Genomic DNA, 20,103 nt, shown 5'->3' with positions numbered 1-20,103 from the left:
CACTTCTGTAGTGATTTTTGGCACTTGCAACTTCTTCTTTGTAAAAAAACAACAGAATTGCAACTGAAAACTCAGATGGACCTAACCCTCTGAAAAAAGCAATGACAAAAGTCATGGTAGTTTATGCTGTTCGTGAAATTTGTATACTCATTCAAATTGCTGCAAACGCTAGCATTTTCATTGAGCTGGATTTCAATGACAATGCATCAGTAATCGTTGGATATGTTATACAATATATTTTACTAATTTTACACAGTTTGACATTACTACTTGTTCCTATTTCAGTAGCAATCTTTATGAAACCAGTCAATGATCGCCTGAAACAAATTTTCAAATTTCTACACTCACCATGCAAATGAGATGAAGAATAAAGATTGGAGCAGATCCTTCAGAAAATAACTACATCAACATAACTACATAAATATTACATTAATTTTGAAGACAATGTGTATTTAGATATGACCATTTATGCTTATACAGGTAGTGTTAAGTGTTCTGGTACGTTTCTCTGATACTTTTAGTCCAAAAATAATTTTACAGCAGTTAATACTATGCATAAAGCTTCAAATGTAAACAAGTTGAGTCTATAAAGCTCTTTCAACTATTTCCATTTTGCCAAACTCATTATTACTTTATTAGTGGTAATTATAATTAAGGCGTTTGTTAGAAAATAATACAAAAATTTTTACACTGCACAATGAGACTGTCTATATAATAAAAAATAAGATAGTGATCACCAAATCTACTAAATTGCAAAAGTTAAAATAGGACAAGTTAATTAATCATGCATGTAGAGTGCCTGTCATGGCAAAGCCTATTAAGAAAGTGTGTGACATAATCCTAGGCTTAGCAATATAAATATAGCACTACAATTATAGTTCATAGCACAGAAGATGCAACTGCTGTTAGAATTATATGCAGCAGTGATGGGTATAGATTTGTAGAACTACCTATGTAAGAATGCTGTATATAGCCTGAACTATATTTAGTGACTTGATTCTATACATATCTTTTGTTAGTACTAGTTTTTTGTTTTTGTGTATGTGAATCGAAAACTTGTGCTAAGTGCCCACATGCCACAAAGATGACTTAGACACAGTTTACAGTAATTAATACTATAAAGCCTCAATTTGCAAACAAGTTGAACTATTTTGTCTATAAAAATTATATTAAGTTCTTAAAACAAACACTACCTCACATTATTTTTATGTTATGTATAGCAAGTTTAAGCTGATTCTGATCAAAATTAAATTTTTAAAGTTGCCCAAAAGCCATGTACATTTATTATTGTAGCTCACTTAGCATGCTTTGTGGGAAAACCCTGAGGCCTACACAATGGCTCAGATAATAACTAGACTATGTCAACAAGGTGATGTCACTAAATATGCATGGGTTGGGCTTATAGTTCCAATATAAGGACTACTGTCACTATTTTATTTCTAAAAATAATTGTACCTAAATCAGCTATGAACAACAGTACTGAACTTCCAGAGTCATTTGGTGCCATTCATTCAGCTTTACATGTCGTGATTTTTGCAGTATTTGGAATCCCTCAGATCACAATAAGTGGTTTGTCCATAGTGGCACTGCTGACTGCTAAAGATGTCAACTGGAAGATGAAAGTGATTCTCATCAATATCCTAGTCCCAGATATAATTTATTTTCTGTCTGGAATTTTCTTAATTTTGGGCTATCCTGTACGTGTTTATTTAATCGAAAGAAATGATACTGATGCACTTGATGTATCCTGCCTGATAGCATTTGTACTTTACGGTATAGCTTTCCTTGGAAATGCATTTGGAGGAGCACTCTTTTCTGTGTCAGTATACATTTTCACTAAGTATGGAGTAAAAAAGTTAAAGTGGATCGGTATTGTAGGCTACATTGCTGCCACCTGGGTCATTAACATTGTTTATCGTATTATTTCAATGATTATTTTGAATCTAAACAGTATAGGAATAATATCCAGGGATGGTTTCTGCACATTACAATTAAATCCAGCATTTATTTTTAGCTTCATTATTGATGTTCTGCTCGTTGTACTCAATATCACTTTTGTGGCAATATTTAGCACTTGCAGCTTCATTTTTGTCAAAAATAATCAAATTGCAACAAAAAACTCAAATGGACCTAAACCTCTGAAGAAAGCTATGACAAAAGTCATGGTATTTCATGGTGTCAATGAAATTAGTATACTCATTCAAATTGCTATAAGTTCTTCTGTTTTTAGAGAAGATTTCAATGGCAATGTAATGCCAATCATCATTCGATATGCTTTACGAATTTTACAAGGTTTGACATTGCTGCTTGTTCCTATATCAATAGCAATCTTTATGAAGCCAGTTAATGATCGCCTGAAACAAATCTTCAAATTATTGTGTCCGCTATACTCATACTGTGCAGTCTGCAAAAGAGATTAAGAATAAAAAATACTGTCTATAGCCTGAACTACTATTTTAGCAACGACCTAATTTTATGAACAAAAAGTTTAATTTTATTGTTAGTTTTTAGATAATTATTTTATTTTTTTGTTTATGTGAATTGAAAAATGTGTGCTAAGCGCCCACATGCCACAAAGATTACTTACACAGTTTACAGTAATTAATACTATAGAGCCTCAATTTGCAAAAAATTGAGCTATTTTGCCCATAAAAATTAAATCAAGTTCTTTTAAAAAAACACACTAGACTATCTTGCCAAACCTCACTAGTTGTACTATAACATACAATACAATTACATAAACTCAAATTTAGGTTATTTTTGGCAAATACTTTTAAAATATTTACGTGACCATCTATATCTATAATGAAACTCATGTATATACTTGTAAATATGATGCAGCTGATGCTGTAGTGCATGTTAAATAAGAATATATTAATAATCTAAAACCTCTTCATTGTTATACTGCAAGTAGTTTTAAAACATTTTAAAGGCCCTATTATATAACTAAACTATACTGTAAATTAGCATGCTATTAATTTTAGATATACTAAGAGAAAATTTATTTTGTCTACATACTGATCCTTCAATGGTGTAGCTGTATAGCATTGTCTCCTACACAAACAATGGTCTTTATATTCTGCTATCACTTAAGCTCCTGTAGTCTCCAAAAGCTCCATAGGTCTGTGAGCAAGCAATGAGTACAGATATAGAGATTGAAGGATTCGTCCTAGGAAGATACTTTGAACAATGGGAGGAAGAAGGGATAGCAGTGGGACTGGAGGTTGATGAAATAATATTAGAAGAAGAGGAGTCCGAGTATCAAGAAATCAGCATCTTTAAAAGGTAACAAACAGATTCAATAATAAAGAATAGTCTCACAAAGATTTCTATGCATATAGTAAGACATTTGGTAATGTGCTTGTGATTGATGAAGTGATCCAATGCACTGAAAGGGATGAGTTTCCCTATCATGAAATGATGGCACATTTACCTTTATTCTCTCACCCTAACCCAGAAAAGGTATAAACTAATACATTTACATTCAGCAAACACCAATTCTGTGCATGTACGTGTAGGTATTGATAATTGGTGGAGGGGATGGAGGTGCAATAAGAGAAATTGCCAAGCATCCTCTAGTCAAAGAAATCCATCAATGTGAATTAGATAAAGTAAAATACTTAATAAAGATATTTTATCATTACTATACATAGTTTGTGATTGACACTGCAAAGAAGTATCTACCAAAATCAGCAATCGGCTACTCTTCACCAAAACTAACCATACATTTAGAGGATGGCATAAAATTCATCAATCGCTACAGTGAAGAATTTGACGTCATCATTACCGATTGTTCAGACTATGACTTAGGTAGAACTATGACCATCAATTCAATACTGCATTACTTAATTGCATTTGTACACACAGACTCTAGTAGGCCATTTTATGAGCAAGATTACTATAAGAAGGTGAATAAGGCATTGAAACCAAATGGGATCATATGCTCATTAGGTACAGCAATATCAATAAACATAAGAATTTATTTATATATACTCATTACACAGCCGAATGTATGTTCACTGATTTTGAATTCATGAAGACGTTTACAAAAACCATAAGAAGTGTATTCCCGGTGGTTAGGTACGCATATGGTATATATATACCTGGATACATTGGTGGTCAATGTGGCTTCTTAGTAGCCACCAAAGACAAGGTATATCAAGTATTATAGTATTATTAATATTACTATATTTATTTAGACTAAAGTATTAGAAGAGCCGGTACGTCAGTTAACTGATGAAGATATTAAGGATATGAATCTACGTTATTATAACACAGCAACACACAAAGCTTGCTTTGCACTCCCTCAATACGTGAAAGAAGCTATTGAAAAATATTATTTTTAAGTTGTAATAGTCAAAACACTTATTGACATGATGTAATAATTATGACTTAGACTTGAATCATAGGTTTTGTATAACAATTAAGACTATATAATATGTTCCTGAAAATAATTATGGCTACCACCATATGCAGTAAAGAATTCCATTTTTCTATCAAAAAGGGATGAGTGATAATGCATAATGCATGTAATGTCAAGATTAGTGAATACGTGTATTATGTAAGAGTGAGTACAAAAGTATGAGTATATGCGTTCTTCTGGTATTGTCATTATTATTTGAAAATGATATAATTATAACAAAAAGACAGGCAACATGCACGAACAAAATATTATCATATATGTATAAACAGTTGATTTTTTAAAAAAGCAAGGAGCAGCAGTCGATAGTTTACAAAATGACACAAGCACAGCATCTATCATCAACATCTTTGGGATCCACATATCCATGGGCACTAGACCACTGTTGCTCATTAGTATCATCACCACCAACCAGAGGCTCTCTCTCTGATAACTGGTGCCTACTTTGACGGTTTGAAGGGTTTGACACTCGTCCCGAGCGTATCCTTTGATCGGCGAGTCTCTCGGCTAGACTTTTGAGCATGTTTGTGACACCGTGACCGGTTTTAGCCGATACCTGAGGATTATAAAATGTTGGGGCAGTTAGTGTAATGCTGTACTGTAAGAACTGGGTGCAAGAGAAAGTTTTAATTATCTAGAGCTACTATTTAGTTAAGAGACTAAGTGCTATGAATCTCAAACTAAAGTAAACTACATGTAGAAGTAGAACGTTAAAAGTAAGACCATTATAGTTCTTCTGCATTAGCATTTAAATATTTTACATTTCCAGTAATATAAGCACTTGCAGGACACATTTGGCTTTAGGAAGCATTACATGTGTCAGTACAGTGTCACACAAATTTGGAATAATTATAGGAACCTAAAACTACATGCATATAATACATGAACATGTACCTCAAAAACTGGTATGTCATTATGAAAACTGCCAAAATTGTAGAGTGCCTCTGTTGATATTTCTCTCTTTGTATCGTCAATGTCAGACTTTGTTCCGGCAATTATAAAAACAGGTTTTGGATCCTAAAAAATTCACACAAAACAAAAATATAAAATAATAATAATTATACAAAATTAATACAAAACTGAACATACACGTACATGTATTGGTACTACAAAAAAATTATAAAGTCTACCTTGATATAAACTTGTGCCTCATGAATCCAGTGAGTGAGCCTATGAAGTGAATGCTCATTGTCAAGACTACAGATTAGAATGACTGCTTGAATCCTCCTATAGAAGTGAGCGCTCAGGGACTGCCCTCTCACATTTGAGTGGACACTGTCCATTATTGTTAACTACAAAAAAATATTATAAAAATAAAGAATCCTCTTTTAGTCATCAAATACCCTGTACCATAGTACAGGGTATGGGTCTTTGGCCCGATTTTGAAGCAACTTTAAAAATTCTTTAAAAATCCAAACTTAATCAGAATCAGTTTAAACTTGCTACAAAACATAAGTACATGTATATGTATCAGAAAAAGTTATAAAAATGGAGAATTCTCTACTTTTCATTTTTGATGAAATTTGACCAAAATCCCTGTACTACAGTACAGGGACTTTGGCCCAATTTTAAAGCAAATTTAAAAATTCGTAAAAAAAATCCAAACTTGATCAGAATCAGTTTAAACTTGCTACACAACATAAGTACATGTATACGTATCAGGAAAAGTTATAAAAATGGAGAGTTCTCTACTTTTCATTTTTGATGAAATTTGACCAAAATCCCTGTACTATATAGTACAGGGACTTTGGCCCAATTTTGAAGCAACTTTAAAAATTCGTAAAAAAAATCCAAACTTGATCAGAATCAGTTTAAACTTGCTACACAACATAAGTACATGTATATGTATCAGAAAAAGTTATAAAAATGGAGAATTCTCTACTTTTCATTTTTGATGAAATTTGACCAAAATCCCTGTACTATATAGTACAGGGACTTTGGCCCAATCTTGAAGCAACTTTAAAAATTCGTAAAAAATCCAAACTTGATCGCAATCAGTTTAAACTTGCTACACAACATAAGTACATGTATATGTATCAGGAAAAGTTATAAAAATGGAGAATTCTCTACTTTTCATTTTTGATGAAATTTGACCAAAATCCCTGTACTATATAGTACAGGGACTTTGGCCCAATTTTGAAGCAACTTTAAAAATTCGTAAAAAAAATCCAAACTTGATCAGAATCAGTTTAAACTTGCTACACAACATAAGTACATGTATATGTATCAGAAAAAGTTATAAAAATGGAGAATTCTCTACTTTTCATTTTTGATGAAATTTGACCAAAATCCCTGTACTATAGTACAGGGACTTTGACCCAATTTTGAATCAGAGCGAGTTCAAACTTTCAACACAACATAAAAACATGTTATTTTCAGAGCCTAGTTGATAAAACAAATGACATACTTGACTTACCTTTACACACACACAGCATAAATGTAATGCATGTACATGTACATAAATATGCAGCATAAAGCTATTGAAATGTATTCCTATACATTAATAAAACATACTCACATTAACTTGTATTTCGGGAGTTGCAAGTATAGAGCGACTGCAGGAATCATATCCTCTAGTTTGTGTGAGTTGATTCATTGGAAATGTTGGACCATCAGTCATTGTATCAGTACCGCGACTACTGCCCCTGAACTGTCTGTGCTTTATACTACAAAATAATAATAATGTTAATAATAGTAATAATAATAATAATAATAATAATAATAATAATAATAAATATGGATAGTGTTTATTAAAGGCAAGGATATACATCAATATGCAATGTAAAATTTTAAAATATGCTAAAATTTAACATAAGTATTTTCAAGAAGCACAATTTAAAATTATCAAAATGAAACTGAATTCTAATAAAATAACAATAACAAAGTGTAGAGCCCCAAGCAGTCTAAGTATAGTGACAAAATACTGGTTCCATATTGAAACTGATAGCAAATTACCTCATGCAAACACAAACTACAACACAACACTACTCCTTCCCTCTCAACGCACAATACAACTGCTGAAAGAGACTAGCAAGTCAGTTTATAAGTGTTGATCATTTCATATTCTAAACATCCACTAACAGAGCAACTTATGATACACAAGTACTATCATTGATATATCAAAGGCATAGACTGTATTGCGTATTTATACTGACTCTATAAGATAATCCATCAAAATTGTTATGATAAATGATATTCTTTCAATATCGCAATAATAATCTGTCACATTCTTCCTGATAGTAGTCATAGTACTACAATATAGTTACTAGTATAATGGGGTACTCATATAACTATTGTAGTGACTACAATACAATGGATTATGACTAAGGATTAAAATAATATTAAATTTAAGTATAAATAATGCACATCAAATGCCGTAAATCTAGTTTATTTCAAGTGATGGTAATTTTTGTACAGTAATGAGGCATAATAAATTTAGGCATACTGATATTTCTATTAATATCATTTGAATAAAATGGGTAGCACATGAGAATTTCCAACATCTAAATTTTCCGTTCTGTATTTTACAAATAACCCAGTTTACAGCACCACATAAAAATAATGCATTATAAACTATTGCATGTAACCATGTCCATAAAAAATTATAAACACGATGTACATGTATGTATGTAGCCACAACAATGTACTTAATGCATGGTCAAACGTTACTATTACCTTAATATTATGGGGAATAGTGCTTATTAAGGAAATGTGATTGTTTATTCACAATTTAAATTAATTAAGGATTTAATATCAGGAAATTGGCTCCGTATTCATAACAATATAAACATGTACATGTACCATATTTGGGTTTCATAAATTGAGACTCAATCAGATGCAGTTATACGCAAAATGATACCCTATTATAATATTCATCTCTAACTTTAAAAATTTCCAGTACTTATAATTAGAAGCTTGCTTGTTAAAAAAGATACAGGATTATACATGTATAAAACTTAGGCAATTATGATTATTAGAAGTACATGGACTAGTATAATGGCTATTATTTTAAATGGTACAGTATCTATCTGAACATTTAAAAAATATATAATAAAGATGCACACTTTTAAGTACATAGGCTTAATGAATTTCTCTCTAACACGTGGGTAATAAGGAAACCAACTGGACTGTAATATGTTAGTCTTACCGGTAAAACAAGCTGCTTTTTCCAGCCTTTGAATCACCGAGCAATATGACTTTGGCAAGAATCTGCTTCGGCTGATGTGTCTCCATCTTGTACTGACACACCTATCCTAGTTATTATTGGAAGTTAGTTAACTTATATAAGTTAATAAAAGCACCACCCACCTCAATTATAAATTATTATTATTATTATTATTATCATCACTATCATAATTATTTCTATTACAAAGAGCTTTCTACTGAGCTAAAAATTGCTATAAAATTTCACAACTAATACAATAATAATTAATAAATAAAAAGCATAGTCAATGCATGACTTAAAGGGATGAATTTTGAGTTACTGACTATTTTTAATAATATTCTCTATAATAATAATGTGGTCATAAGTTCTTTGGCCTCTGTTATCCTTTTGTGGAGCTGGGCTTCCTCTTAGAACAAGCCTTCATAATGGAGTCTTAATATCCTCTATACATGATAGTAATAGTAGGCACCAAAGTGTCTACTTAGTTATGGCTTACAAATGAATGATTATCACTTCCATACACTTGAATGCTCCACATTCAAAAACAAAGAAAACTCCAACACTACCAAGACTGCAATCATTATAGAGCAATTCATATATACCTTAGTCATAGTCCCCATACAAAATCATGTACTGTAATTGGAGTACAGAGAATAAGGTAGCATATTCCCTACAGTATCATAAATAAAAGAATACTTTTAATGTTTTTAGAAGTACAGAGCAATGTTGGTATTACAGTATTGCCCTGCCGGCTGTGAAGTAGGAGGTACAATATTTGTTTGGCTCCACACAAACACTTGAAAAGCTATTAGACAAATATGCATTACTGAGCTAACCATTAATGTACATAACATACTAACAAGTACCAGCTACTGTATAAATCCATTGCATGTGCTCCTTGAGGTACATGTAACTGTTATCGTAGACTAAGAGAGAGGGAGGGAGAGAGGGAGGGAGGGAGGGAAGACATGTGTATAGTGTAGTACAGGGAAAAAGGAGGGAGAAAGGAGGGATGTGTATACTTAGTGTCTGTTATCGTAAAGTTGTCGGGCTTGCTCTATACATTATACATAAAGTGCATGTACATGTACATGATGTGTTATCGTAGAATTGTAGAGGGAGGGGGAATGATGAATATTCTAAAGAATATATCATGTGACTATTGGGCTGGCTGAATCAACCCTTTCACTCTATAACAACAACTGCGGCTCAATACGCAATCAATACACACAGTATGTCATTAGGATAGTACAGTGTATTAAACACACGCCCACTATTCAGTTGCACCTGTTTGTCGGTGAGAGAGAGCTGACGTGTCCCATCTCTTGTAACGTAAGGGGATATCCCTGGTGCTTTTTGGACGGGAGAAAGTGCGACGCTAAGCAAGATTAATGGTGAGTCAATAACATCCGTTGGTAATAGAATATGTTAAGTATAAAAGAAAAGGGTTTAGTCGTAGTAAAATATAGTACAAATAAGTTAAAGACAAAGTCTAAAAATGGGTTGCAGTGAATCAAAAGCGGTAGGCCAAAAATGATAATATTTTTTTTGAAATTAAGTTTCTAATGATATGATAGAGAGAATGTGATAGCTGTACTAGAACAGACTGTCAATCTGGAACATGGTACACTTGCAATACTGAACATTACTTTTGTGGAGAACACAGGAATAAAAGCTACTGCCCAAAGCATCCGAGCTACGGCAGGAGAACTTAGCAAACCCTTTCTCTTTATACTATGTTTTAATACTTAATTACTTACATGTAACTTAACAGATAATTATCACTAACTATATATTTTATGTATTTAGTTTTATCTCAGATACTTACTTATTTTCTTCATACACATTGTGCTGGATCATTTTATTTCAAATAGAGTACCAATAGCAATGAGGAGTGCGATGGCTGTCATAAAACCAGTCAGTGTCTCTCATCCGGAGTATTGTATTTATGTGGACACAATCACAGACTATGTGAAAACTGCTCCAATATGAGTACATGCCCTGTACATCAAAGAGACCGTAGAAAAACATAATTTATAATAATCATTATTCATTACTATTATGATTATGAATGTACAAATACACATTTATTTTGTTACATACAATAATGTTAATATCATAAAAACATATTGTTGAGAAGGAAGGGGAGGGAGAAAGGAGGGATGTGTATACTTAGTATCTGTTATCGTAAAGTTGTCAGGCTCGCTATATACATTATATATAAAGTGCATGTACATGTACATGTACATGAGTACATGATGTGTTATCGTAGAACTGCTATAACAACAACTGCGGCTCAACACACAATGAATATATAAAATACGTCATTGGCATAGTACAGTGTATTAAACATACCCATTGCACCTGTTTGTCGGTGAGAGTGAGCTGACGTGTCCTATCTCTTGTAACGTAAGGGGATCTCCCTGGGGCTTTTAAAATGGCAGAAAGTGCGACGCTAAGCAAATTAATGGTGAGTCAATAACATCCGTTGGTAATGGAATACGCTACGTATAAAAAAGAAAGGGTTTAGTAATTGTAAAATATTTTTAAAATAAGCTAAAGAAAGCGTCTAGGAATGGGAAACTGTGGCAGTGTAAGATAAATTTGATAAGTTTTTATAATTGACTGCTTCCTAATGATATCATAGTGTGAAAGCTGTTCTAGTACAAAAGATTGTTCATCTGGAAAATGGTACACCTGCAATATTGAGCATTACTTTTGTGAAGATCATCAAAACAAAGACTATTGCCCAAAGCATCCAGGCTATGGCAGAAAAACTTAGCAAATGGCAAAAACCCTTTCTTTTTTATTTTTGCATTTTCATTTTACACAGAACTTTATTACTTGCATAGAACTTCTTGTTAACTATAATTTATGTATTTAGTTTTATCTCAGACACTTACTTATTTCCTTCATATTTGTGCTGGATTGTTTTATAGAGTACCAATAGCAATGAGGAGTGTGATGGCTGTCATAAAACCAGTCAGTGTCTCTCATCCGGAGTATTGTATTTATGTGGACACAATCACAGACTATGTGAAAACTGCTCCAATATGAGTACATGCCCTGTACATCAAAGAGACCGTAGAAAAACATAATCATTATTATTACTATTATGATCATTAATGTACAAATACATGTATAATGTTATATACATAATATTATTAAAAAATAATTATTAAGGAGTGGAGGGAGGGATAAGTATACTTAGTGTCTGCTATCGTAAAGTTGTCAGGCTTACTCCATACATTATACACAAATACATGATGTGTTATCGTAGAACTGCTATAACAACACATACCCACAATTCAGTTGAACCTGTTTGTTGGTGAGAGAGAGCTAGCGTATCTTATCTCTTGTAACGTAAGGGGATTTCCCTGGGGCTTTTAGGACGGCCGAAAGTACGAGGCTAAGCAAGATTATGGTGAGTCAGTAACATCCGTTAGTAACGGAATACGCTAAGTATAAAAGAGAAAGGGTTCAGTGATAGTAAAATATAGTACAAATAAGTTAAAAACAGCGTCTCAAAAATGGTAGGCCAAAAGTGTTATGTTTTATAATGACTGCTTCCTAATGATATTATAGCCAACAGAGTGTGAAAGCTGTACTAAAACAGACTGTTCATACGGAACGTGGTACAACTGTAATGTTGAGCATTACTTTTGTGGAGATCATGATAGCATGAGTGAATGTCCAGTCCATCCGGGCTATGGCAGGAAATCCTAGCGAACCCTTTCTCTTTATACTGTGTTTGAATTTCACACAAAACTTTATTACTTACGTGTAACTTAACAAATAATTATTGTTAGCTATACTTTATTATCTCAAAAACTTACTTATTTCCTTTATATTTGTGCTGGATTGTTTTATAGAGTACCAATAGTAATGAAGAGTGTGATGGCTGTCATAAAACCAGTCAGTGTCTCTCGTCTGGAGTATTGTATTTATGTGGACACAATCACAGACTATGTGAAAACTGCTCCAATATGAGTACATGCCCTGTACATCAAAGAGACCGTAGAAAAACATAATTAATATAATCATTATTATTACTATTATGATCATTAATGTACAAATGTCACATAATAATGTTAATATTAACATAATCATTGAGGAGAGGGAGGGAGAAAGGAGGGATGTGTATACTTAGTATCTGTTATTGTAAAGCTGTCCGGCTTGCTCTATACATTATACATGAAGTACAGTATGTACATGTACATGAGTACATGATGTGTTATTGTAGAACTTCTATAAGCTCAATACACAATCAATACATACAGTATGTCATTAGCATAGTACAATGTATTAAATACACCCATTGCACCTGTTTGTCAGTGAGAGAGAGCTGACGTGTCCTATCTCTTGTAACGTAGGGGGATTTTCCTAGTGAGGTAGAAACTGTCATTAATGGTGAGTCAGTAACATCCGTTGGTAAAAAGTATAAAAGAGAAAGGGTTTAGTAATAGTAAAATACAGTAACAATAAGTTAAAGACAGCATCTCAAAAATGGTAGGCCAAAATGCTAAGTTTTATAATGACTGTTTCCTACTGTAATCATATTATAGCCAACAGAGTGCGAAAGCTGTTACAGGACAGACTGCTCATATGGGACATGGTACACCTGTAACGTTAAGCATTACTTTTGCAATGAGCATGCTATGAACAGGACCCACTGTCCAGTACACCCACGCTATCGCAGAAAGACCTGAACAAAACCCTTTCTCTTCTATTTGAAATTATCATTAACCACATTTTTGTATTTAGTTTATCACAAACAATATACACTAACTTTATATTTTTGCTCCTTTTTTCTTTTTCCTGTAACAAATAGAGTACCAATAGCAATGAGGAGTGTGATGGCTGTCATAAAACCAGTCAGTGTCTCTCATCCGGAGTATTGTATTTATGTGGACACAATCACAGACTATGTGAAAACTGCTCCAATATGAGTACATGCCCTGTACATCAAAGAGACCGTAGAAAAACATAATTTATAATAATCATTATTCATTACTATTATGATTATGAATGTACAAATACATGTATATTTCGTTACATACAATAATGTTAATACTTTAAAGACATATTATTGAGAAGGAGAAGGAGTGTGTGGTAGAGACATAGGAGGAGATAGTAATGAATACTATTGGGTACGCTCACAATAACAAGCAGACTGATAGTATAATACAATACATACACCATTACATTAGTGCAATATCATGTGAGGAAGACACCATACATACACTAACCCACCTCTTTATTGATAATCGGTAGTTCCTTGATGTCAGATTCCACGCAATACAGTCACACTCATGGCCAGCGTACAACAGTTGTTTTTACAGAGCTAATAAGTATAAAAGAGATAATTTTATTAAAAATACATTACAGTGAAGGACAAAGGATTGGCAATGAGCAATAACAAAGTAAGAGCAACAGTATATCAAACTAATAATACTAGTGATAAACTGATAATAATAATAATAATGTATTACTTATATTAATCAGGTCAAGACCTGTGCTGCTGAAGGTTGTCAAGAAACCAATGTCCCTTGTGATTTTTGGTATAAGTGTGAAAATTTGCATTGCCTCTGCTTTGATCATCAAATTGAGGAAAATTGTCCAGTTACTACGTGTAAATCAGAAACACAAGACTATAGCAGAAGAGATTGTCAAGGGAAATCTGAAGATGCTACTTGTTCTAATCAAAGATCTACTGGGAAGTGGTATACTTGTAATGAAGACCATTTCTTTTGCAGCACTCATCAAAAGCCTGATAGCTGTCCTATAGACAATTATCCAAAAAGGACTTAAAATAACCAATACAGAAAAGCATTAGTACTGTAGTGTACTTTGTATAACATAATAAGCTGATATATGAACTGTTTTTGTTATTTACTGTGCTGTAGCTGATATATATGAACTGCTTTTGTTATTTACCCTGCTGTATGCTGTATTACAAGCATGTATTAATTTTAGATTACAATATTATAAAAACAATGATTGCTACCAGTCGATGGAAGGGAGGGAAGATGTGTGGTGGATAGGAATTAGAGATAACAATGAATACCATTGAATACGCTCTTAATGTAGCAATAACAACCAATAGTGTTACAATACATGCATACACGTATAGAAACACATGCATACTAACCTACCAGCTTATCGTGTGAGGTAGATAATCGGAGGGAATCCCAAGGGTAGTTCCCTGACGTCAGATTCATCGCATTCATGGCCAGCGTACAAAATGTTAAGTCATTGCAACACTAACGAGTACAAAAAGACAATTTTATAAAAAAATATACCACCACAACAGGATTTGACAATGAGCCAAAGCAGATCACTACCGGTAGGTCAAACAATAATAATTAGAGATATTAACTGACTCACATTGATCAGGTCATTTGTGCTGTTGAAGGATGCGGAAGGACTGACATCACACGAGACGTTTGGTACAACTGCAATAAATTACACCAATTTTGTAGCATTCATCGTATGATGGAATATTGTCCAATTGACAAGTCAGCAACAAGTAGAATCTGTGAAGCCTGCAATGAAATACTGGACGGCATCAGCTCTACTGCAATTTGTGGTGACTGGAGTACTGGTATATGGTACAACTGTTACTATGAGCATTTCTTCTGCCTTGCTCATCAACAGGAAGAATTCTGTCCAATGCACAGTGCCTATAAAAGAAGGACATAATTGAACTATACATAACAAAGCTGCTAATATATGCTACAACTATGATACATACATGTACATACACATTTTTAAAGCTATACTGTAAATATATTATATAGAAAATGCTATTGCTGCTAAGCTGAATTATACACATGTAGTATGATTGTATTAATAAGACAATGATTGCTACCAGATAGTCGATGGGAAGAATTGGGAGGTGTGTGGTGAGTATAATGAATAATGTTGAGCTGCTCTGATGTCTTAATGCAATAATAACAAACAGACCAATAGTACATTGAATACATAATGCATACAGACACGTATAGAAAGACACGTCTACATACATTAATCAGCTTATCGTGTGAGGTAGATATGAATCCCAGGGTAGTAGTCCCTTGACATCAGATTTCACTGCACACAGACACATTCATGACCAGTACACAGCATTAACAGCAAAAACCAAATGGTATAAAAACGATTGGATAAAAGATACATGTTACAGTAAAAGAGAGAGAGAATCGAAGATGAGCGATCGCAGAGGATACAGCAACTCAAGAACTGATACAAGTTCAGGTTGTACTGCTACATCTGGTACTTGTTCTGGCCCAGTTTCAACTGGAAGATCTCATACCTGCAATAAAGAACATACCTATTGCCACTCTCATCAAAACCAGGCTCACTGTCCTAGCCACCCACAATATAAAAGAAAGACTTAGTAGTACATAAACACTGCTTAGTAAATGCTATAAGGCATAAACTTTTTATTGCTGATTACATTAGTAATGCATATACTGTATTAAATGGTATATGTATAAAGCTGCTATTATTTAGTACTATGCTGCAATTTTTATACTTACTATGCTGCAATACTCCATATGATATATTTTTATAATCATTTTTAATAAAAACAATGTTTACAGTTAGTCGATGGGAGGGAGGATAAGAGGAGGAGGTGTGTGGTGGAGAGAAGGAGGTAACAATCACTCTACAGAGCTCTTAGCTCAATCATAACAGAGCAACCAATACCAATGAATAATGTATACAACAATACAGAGACTGATACTAGTGTATTACATGCTGTATGTACATGAATGTATGCATGTTCTCTCACCTGCTTATCGTGGGAATGAGCTGACGTGTACATAATCCCCAGCTATCACTTGACGTCAGGTTTACTTCGTTAAGTGAAATTCATGGAAAGCGTACAACAGTTGCTAGCTATTATTGACCTGCAAAGTATAAAGATAAGTGAGATAGAGAGAGTAGAATACGGTAGGATTAGTAATACTATTCGTTTGATAATACTGTTTCAATATGGGACCCAGAGAATCTAAGCCGGTAGGCCAAAATAATAATATTATAATATTAGTATTAATAATTGATATTTAGGAAACTTGTCAAGTTAAGACATGCGAAACAAAGTTTTACAGATATGGCATTTGGTACAAATGTGAGAAGAGGCATTACTTTTGCAATCTCCACCAAAAGGAAAAGACCTGCCCAATAGATGCTGATGAGCGTAGACCATGTGAAGTTAAATCATGCAATAAAACTGACTGTGACTCTGGAGTATGGTACAAATGTGAAAACAAACATCATTTGTGTACCTCACACAAAAAGAAAGACAAATGCCCAATAGATGGATGGTATGGACGTAGATTGTGTGTTGCAGCAGACTGTACTAAAACTGATTGCAGTTATGGTATTTGGTACAAATGTGATGAGGAGCACTATTACTGTATCACTCATCAGAAGAAAAAGATATGCCCTATTGATGAAAAGCCTCACACTACATGTGAAGCCTGTGATGATATAAACTGGATCAGTGGTATCTGGTTCAACTGCAATAAAGAGCATCACTACTGCAGTGAACACCATTCTCAGAAACAGAAAAAATGCCCAGTAGACCTAAGATATAAAAGAAAAACATAAAAGACTTTAAACAAAAGATTAGCTACTCAAATTTAAAATTAAAGCTGATTTATAGTTGCTGTACACACACACACACACACACAATACACAAAGATATAATACCTTATACATGTAATTTTTTTCTTTTTAACAATGTGATGGTTGTCATAAAACCAGTCAGTGTCTCTCATCCGGAGTATTGTATTTATGTGGACACAATCACAGACTATGTGAAAACTGCTCCAATATGAGTACATGCCCTGTACATCAAAGAGACTGTAGAAAAAATTATTCATTATCATTACTATTATGGTCATTAATGTACAAATACACACATATTTTGTCACATAAAATAATGTTAAGAAGACATAATGTTGAGAAGGAGAAGGAGGGAGGAGTGTGTGGTAGACATAGGAGGAGAAAGTAATGAATACTATTGGGTACGCTCATAATAACAATCAGACCAATAGTATAATACAATACATACAGCATGACATTAGCATTGTTGGTGTTGTTGTATTACTTATACATTACTTTTTGCTCTAGCTCTCTATATAGCAAGAACAGTAATGACCCCATCAAAATCAGTTGCCTTGTACTGATGCCTGGTGCTTTATAATAAAAGCAATAATTTCAATGACACAATGAGATTCTCCAGTGAACATATTATATCCAGTGACAGTGTAAAGTAAATATCACATGACATCCATCAGCAGTTGATCCTGATACAAACACACACTGCACACTAATTGATTCATTCCCTTCAGTATATAAAAAGAGATGATTTTATATAAAATATATTACAGTGAAGGACAAAGGTTTGGCAATGAGCAATAACAAAGGAACAGTAATGGCAGGTCAAACTAATGATGTTAGTAACAATAAATATTAGATTGATCAGATTGTTTGTGAAGTTGAAGTATGTGACAAAACTAATGTCTTATGTGATATTTGGTACGAATGCAAAATGCTGCATTATCTCTGTAGCGATCATCAAATTAAAGAATATTGTCTAATTACTACATGTGTGCTAGAAAAGTACAGCAGAAGAAATTGTGAAGCAAAATCTGAAGATGCTACTTGTTCCAATCAAAGATCTACTGGACAGTGGCATACTTGTAATAAAGACCATTTCTTTTGTAGCACTCATCAAAAGTTTGGCCGCTATACTCTAGACAATTATCCATGAAAGACTTAAACAGTAGAAAGATCAGTTTAACTGTAGTATTTTTATCTTGGTAACATGAACTACTTTTATTTGTTACTATGCTAAAACATAATAGTTTAGATTATGCATTATAAAAACAATGATTTCTACCAGTCGATGAGAAGAAGGGAGGTGTGTGGTGAATATAATGAATACTATTGAGTATACTCTTAATGCAATAATAACAACCAATAGTATTAGCATAGCATACATACACATACGTATAGGATACGTGTACATACATTAATCAGCTTATCATGTGAGGTATAAATCCCAGGGTAGCCCCTTGACGTCAGATTCCAATAAACACAGACACATTCATGGCCAGTGCACAGCATTAACAGCAAAAACTAAATGGTATAAAAATGATTCGATAGAAGATACACGTTATAATAAAAAAAACAAAAGAGTTGAAGATGAGCTTCTATAAAGGATCTGATGTTGAAACTGATAAAAAGTCTGATCAAACATCTACTGACGGATCAGGTAAATCTGATACAAGTCAGACATCTACTGACGGATCAGGTAAATCTGATACAAGTCAGACATCTACTGACGGATCAGGTAAATCTGATACAAGTCAGACATCTACTGACGGATCAGGTAAATCTGATACAAGTCAGACATCTACTGACGGATCAGGTAAATCTGATACAAGTCAGACATCTACTGACGGATCAGGTAAATCTGATACAAGTCAGACATCTACTGACGGATCAGGTAAATCTGATACAAGTCAGACATCTACTGACGGATCAGGTAAATCTGATACAAGTCAGACATCTACTGACGGATCAGGTAAATCTGATACAAGTCAGACATCTACTGACGGATCAGGTAAATCTGATACAAGTCAGACATCTACTGACGGATCAGGTAAATCTGATACAAGTCAGACATCTACTGACGGATCAGGTAAATCTGATACAAGTCAGACATCTACTGACGGATGAGGTAAATCTGATACAAGTCAGACATCTACTGACGGATCAGGTAAACCTGATACAAATCAGACATCTACTGACAGATCAGATAAATCTGATACCAGAGGCAAATCTGATACAAGACAGACATGTTCTGCTACATCTGGTACTTGTTCTGGCCCAGTATCAACTGGAAAATTTCATACCTGCAATGAAGAGCATACCTATTGCGAATCTCATCAAAACCAGGCTCACTGTCCTAGTCACTCACAATATAAAAGAAAGACTTAGTAGTACATAAACACTGCTTAGTAAATGCTATAAGGTATAAGCTTTTTATTGCTAATTACATTAGTAATGCATATACTGTATTAGATAGTATATGTATAAAGCTGCTATTATTTAGTACTATGCTGCAATTTTTATACTTACTATGCTGCAATACTTCATATGATATATTTTTATAATCATTTTTAATAAAAACAATGTTTACAGTCAGTCGATGGGAGGGAGGATAAGAGGAGGAGGTGTGTGGTGGAGAGAAGGAGGTAACAGTCACTCTACAGAGCTCTTAGCTCAATCATAACAGAGCAATGAATAACGCATACAACAATACAGAGACCAATACTAGTGTATTACATGCTGTATGTACATGTATGTATGCATGTTCTCTAACCTGCTTATCGTGGGAATGAGCTGACGTGTACATAGTCCCCAGCTATCACTTGACGTCAGGTTTACTTTGTTAAGTGAAATTCATGGCAAGCGTACAACAGTTGCTAGCTATTGATCTGCT

General features: G+C 33.6%; 3 protein-coding genes and 9 long non-coding RNA genes across 12 annotated transcripts; 8 read left to right on the top strand and 4 right to left on the bottom strand.

The window, feature by feature from the left end:
• Positions 1-3,074: 3,074 nt before the first annotated feature.
• LOC100631769 (spermidine synthase-like) lies at positions 3,075-4,437 on the top strand. Its single transcript, XM_003383500.2, has 7 exons — positions 3,075-3,285; positions 3,342-3,462; positions 3,519-3,611; positions 3,654-3,810; positions 3,868-3,951; positions 4,005-4,153; positions 4,200-4,437. Exons 1-7 carry the CDS (start codon positions 3,137-3,139, stop codon positions 4,344-4,346), a joined length of 900 nt encoding a protein of 299 aa, XP_003383548.1. The 5' UTR covers positions 3,075-3,136; the 3' UTR covers positions 4,347-4,437.
• Positions 4,438-4,471: 34 nt separating this feature from the next.
• LOC105316462 (ras-related protein RABF2a-like) lies at positions 4,472-8,676 on the bottom strand. Its single transcript, XM_011411370.2, has 5 exons — positions 8,568-8,676; positions 6,939-7,086; positions 5,551-5,712; positions 5,315-5,437; positions 4,472-4,976 (listed from the first exon to the last, which is right to left on the bottom strand). The coding sequence occupies exons 1-5, from the start codon at positions 8,651-8,653 to the stop codon at positions 4,731-4,733; spliced, it is 765 nt and encodes a 254-aa protein (XP_011409672.1). The 5' UTR covers positions 8,654-8,676; the 3' UTR covers positions 4,472-4,730.
• A 161-nt stretch (positions 8,677-8,837) lies between these two features.
• LOC109590826 (uncharacterized) lies at positions 8,838-10,743 on the bottom strand. The gene is made up of 4 exons (XR_002189518.1): positions 10,414-10,743; positions 9,188-9,255; positions 9,082-9,147; positions 8,838-9,028 (listed from the first exon to the last, which is right to left on the bottom strand). It is a non-coding gene; the product is annotated as an uncharacterized LOC109590826 (long non-coding RNA).
• Positions 9,986-10,710, top strand: LOC109590831 (uncharacterized). The gene is made up of 2 exons (XR_002189520.1): positions 9,986-10,107; positions 10,163-10,710. It is a non-coding gene; the product is annotated as an uncharacterized LOC109590831 (long non-coding RNA).
• Positions 10,744-11,103: 360 nt separating the features above from the next.
• Positions 11,104-11,538, top strand: LOC109590833 (uncharacterized). The gene is made up of 2 exons (XR_002189522.1): positions 11,104-11,178; positions 11,233-11,538. It is a non-coding gene; the product is annotated as an uncharacterized LOC109590833 (long non-coding RNA).
• Positions 11,539-12,049: 511 nt separating this feature from the next.
• On the top strand, positions 12,050-12,461 carry LOC109590844 (uncharacterized). The gene is made up of 2 exons (XR_002189529.1): positions 12,050-12,118; positions 12,171-12,461. It is a non-coding gene; the product is annotated as an uncharacterized LOC109590844 (long non-coding RNA).
• A 533-nt stretch (positions 12,462-12,994) lies between these two features.
• On the top strand, positions 12,995-13,570 carry LOC109590865 (uncharacterized). Its single transcript, XR_002189541.1, has 2 exons — positions 12,995-13,094; positions 13,151-13,570. It is a non-coding gene; the product is annotated as an uncharacterized LOC109590865 (long non-coding RNA).
• A 273-nt stretch (positions 13,571-13,843) lies between these two features.
• On the bottom strand, positions 13,844-15,038 carry LOC109590837 (uncharacterized). The gene is made up of 3 exons (XR_002189526.1): positions 14,973-15,038; positions 14,741-14,848; positions 13,844-13,929 (listed from the first exon to the last, which is right to left on the bottom strand). It is a non-coding gene; the product is annotated as an uncharacterized LOC109590837 (long non-coding RNA).
• Positions 13,924-14,585, top strand: LOC109590857 (uncharacterized). Its single transcript, XR_002189536.1, has 2 exons — positions 13,924-14,008; positions 14,091-14,585. It is a non-coding gene; the product is annotated as an uncharacterized LOC109590857 (long non-coding RNA).
• LOC109590851 (uncharacterized) lies at positions 14,845-15,426 on the top strand. Its single transcript, XR_002189532.1, has 2 exons — positions 14,845-14,931; positions 14,982-15,426. It is a non-coding gene; the product is annotated as an uncharacterized LOC109590851 (long non-coding RNA).
• Positions 15,427-16,381: 955 nt separating this feature from the next.
• Positions 16,382-17,367, top strand: LOC109590809 (uncharacterized). Its single transcript, XM_020006686.1, has 2 exons — positions 16,382-16,604; positions 16,656-17,367. Exons 1-2 carry the CDS (start codon positions 16,581-16,583, stop codon positions 17,196-17,198), a joined length of 567 nt encoding a protein of 188 aa, XP_019862245.1. The 5' UTR covers positions 16,382-16,580; the 3' UTR covers positions 17,199-17,367.
• Positions 17,368-17,722: 355 nt separating this feature from the next.
• LOC109590873 (uncharacterized) lies at positions 17,723-20,097 on the bottom strand. Its single transcript, XR_002189544.1, has 3 exons — positions 19,984-20,097; positions 18,627-18,734; positions 17,723-17,938 (listed from the first exon to the last, which is right to left on the bottom strand). It is a non-coding gene; the product is annotated as an uncharacterized LOC109590873 (long non-coding RNA).
• Between the last annotated feature and the right edge of the window lie 6 nt (positions 20,098-20,103).

This window comes from Amphimedon queenslandica, unplaced genomic scaffold (genome assembly GCF_000090795.2).
Source record: "Amphimedon queenslandica unplaced genomic scaffold, v1.1 AMPQUscaffold_13510, whole genome shotgun sequence".
In the NCBI taxonomy this organism is placed as follows: Eukaryota; Metazoa; Porifera; class Demospongiae; order Haplosclerida; family Niphatidae; genus Amphimedon; species Amphimedon queenslandica.
This window is presented reverse-complemented; position numbering and strand designations above follow the sequence as displayed.

Excerpts from the sequence above, each read along its gene's own strand:
- LOC105316462 (XM_011411370.2), bottom strand. The coding sequence starts at position 8,653 with ATGGAGACACATCAGCCGAAGCAGATTCTTGCCAAAGTCATATTGCTC. Across the intron at positions 7,087-8,567 it reads AAAAGCAGCTTGTTTTACCG|TATAAAGCACAGACAGTTCA; the intron begins GTAAGACTAACA and ends ATTATTTTGTAG. Across the intron at positions 5,438-5,550 it reads AGGCACAAGTTTATATCAAG|GATCCAAAACCTGTTTTTAT; the intron begins GTAGACTTTATA and ends TGAATTTTTTAG.
- LOC100631769 (XM_003383500.2), top strand. The coding sequence starts at position 3,137 with ATGAGTACAGATATAGAGATTGAAGGATTCGTCCTAGGAAGATACTTT. Across the intron at positions 3,612-3,653 it reads ATCAATGTGAATTAGATAAA|TTTGTGATTGACACTGCAAA; the intron begins GTAAAATACTTA and ends TACTATACATAG. Across the intron at positions 4,154-4,199 it reads TAGTAGCCACCAAAGACAAG|ACTAAAGTATTAGAAGAGCC; the intron begins GTATATCAAGTA and ends ATATTTATTTAG.
- LOC109590809 (XM_020006686.1), top strand. The coding sequence starts at position 16,581 with ATGGGACCCAGAGAATCTAAGCCG. Across the intron at positions 16,605-16,655 it reads GACCCAGAGAATCTAAGCCG|GAAACTTGTCAAGTTAAGAC; the intron begins GTAGGCCAAAAT and ends ATTGATATTTAG.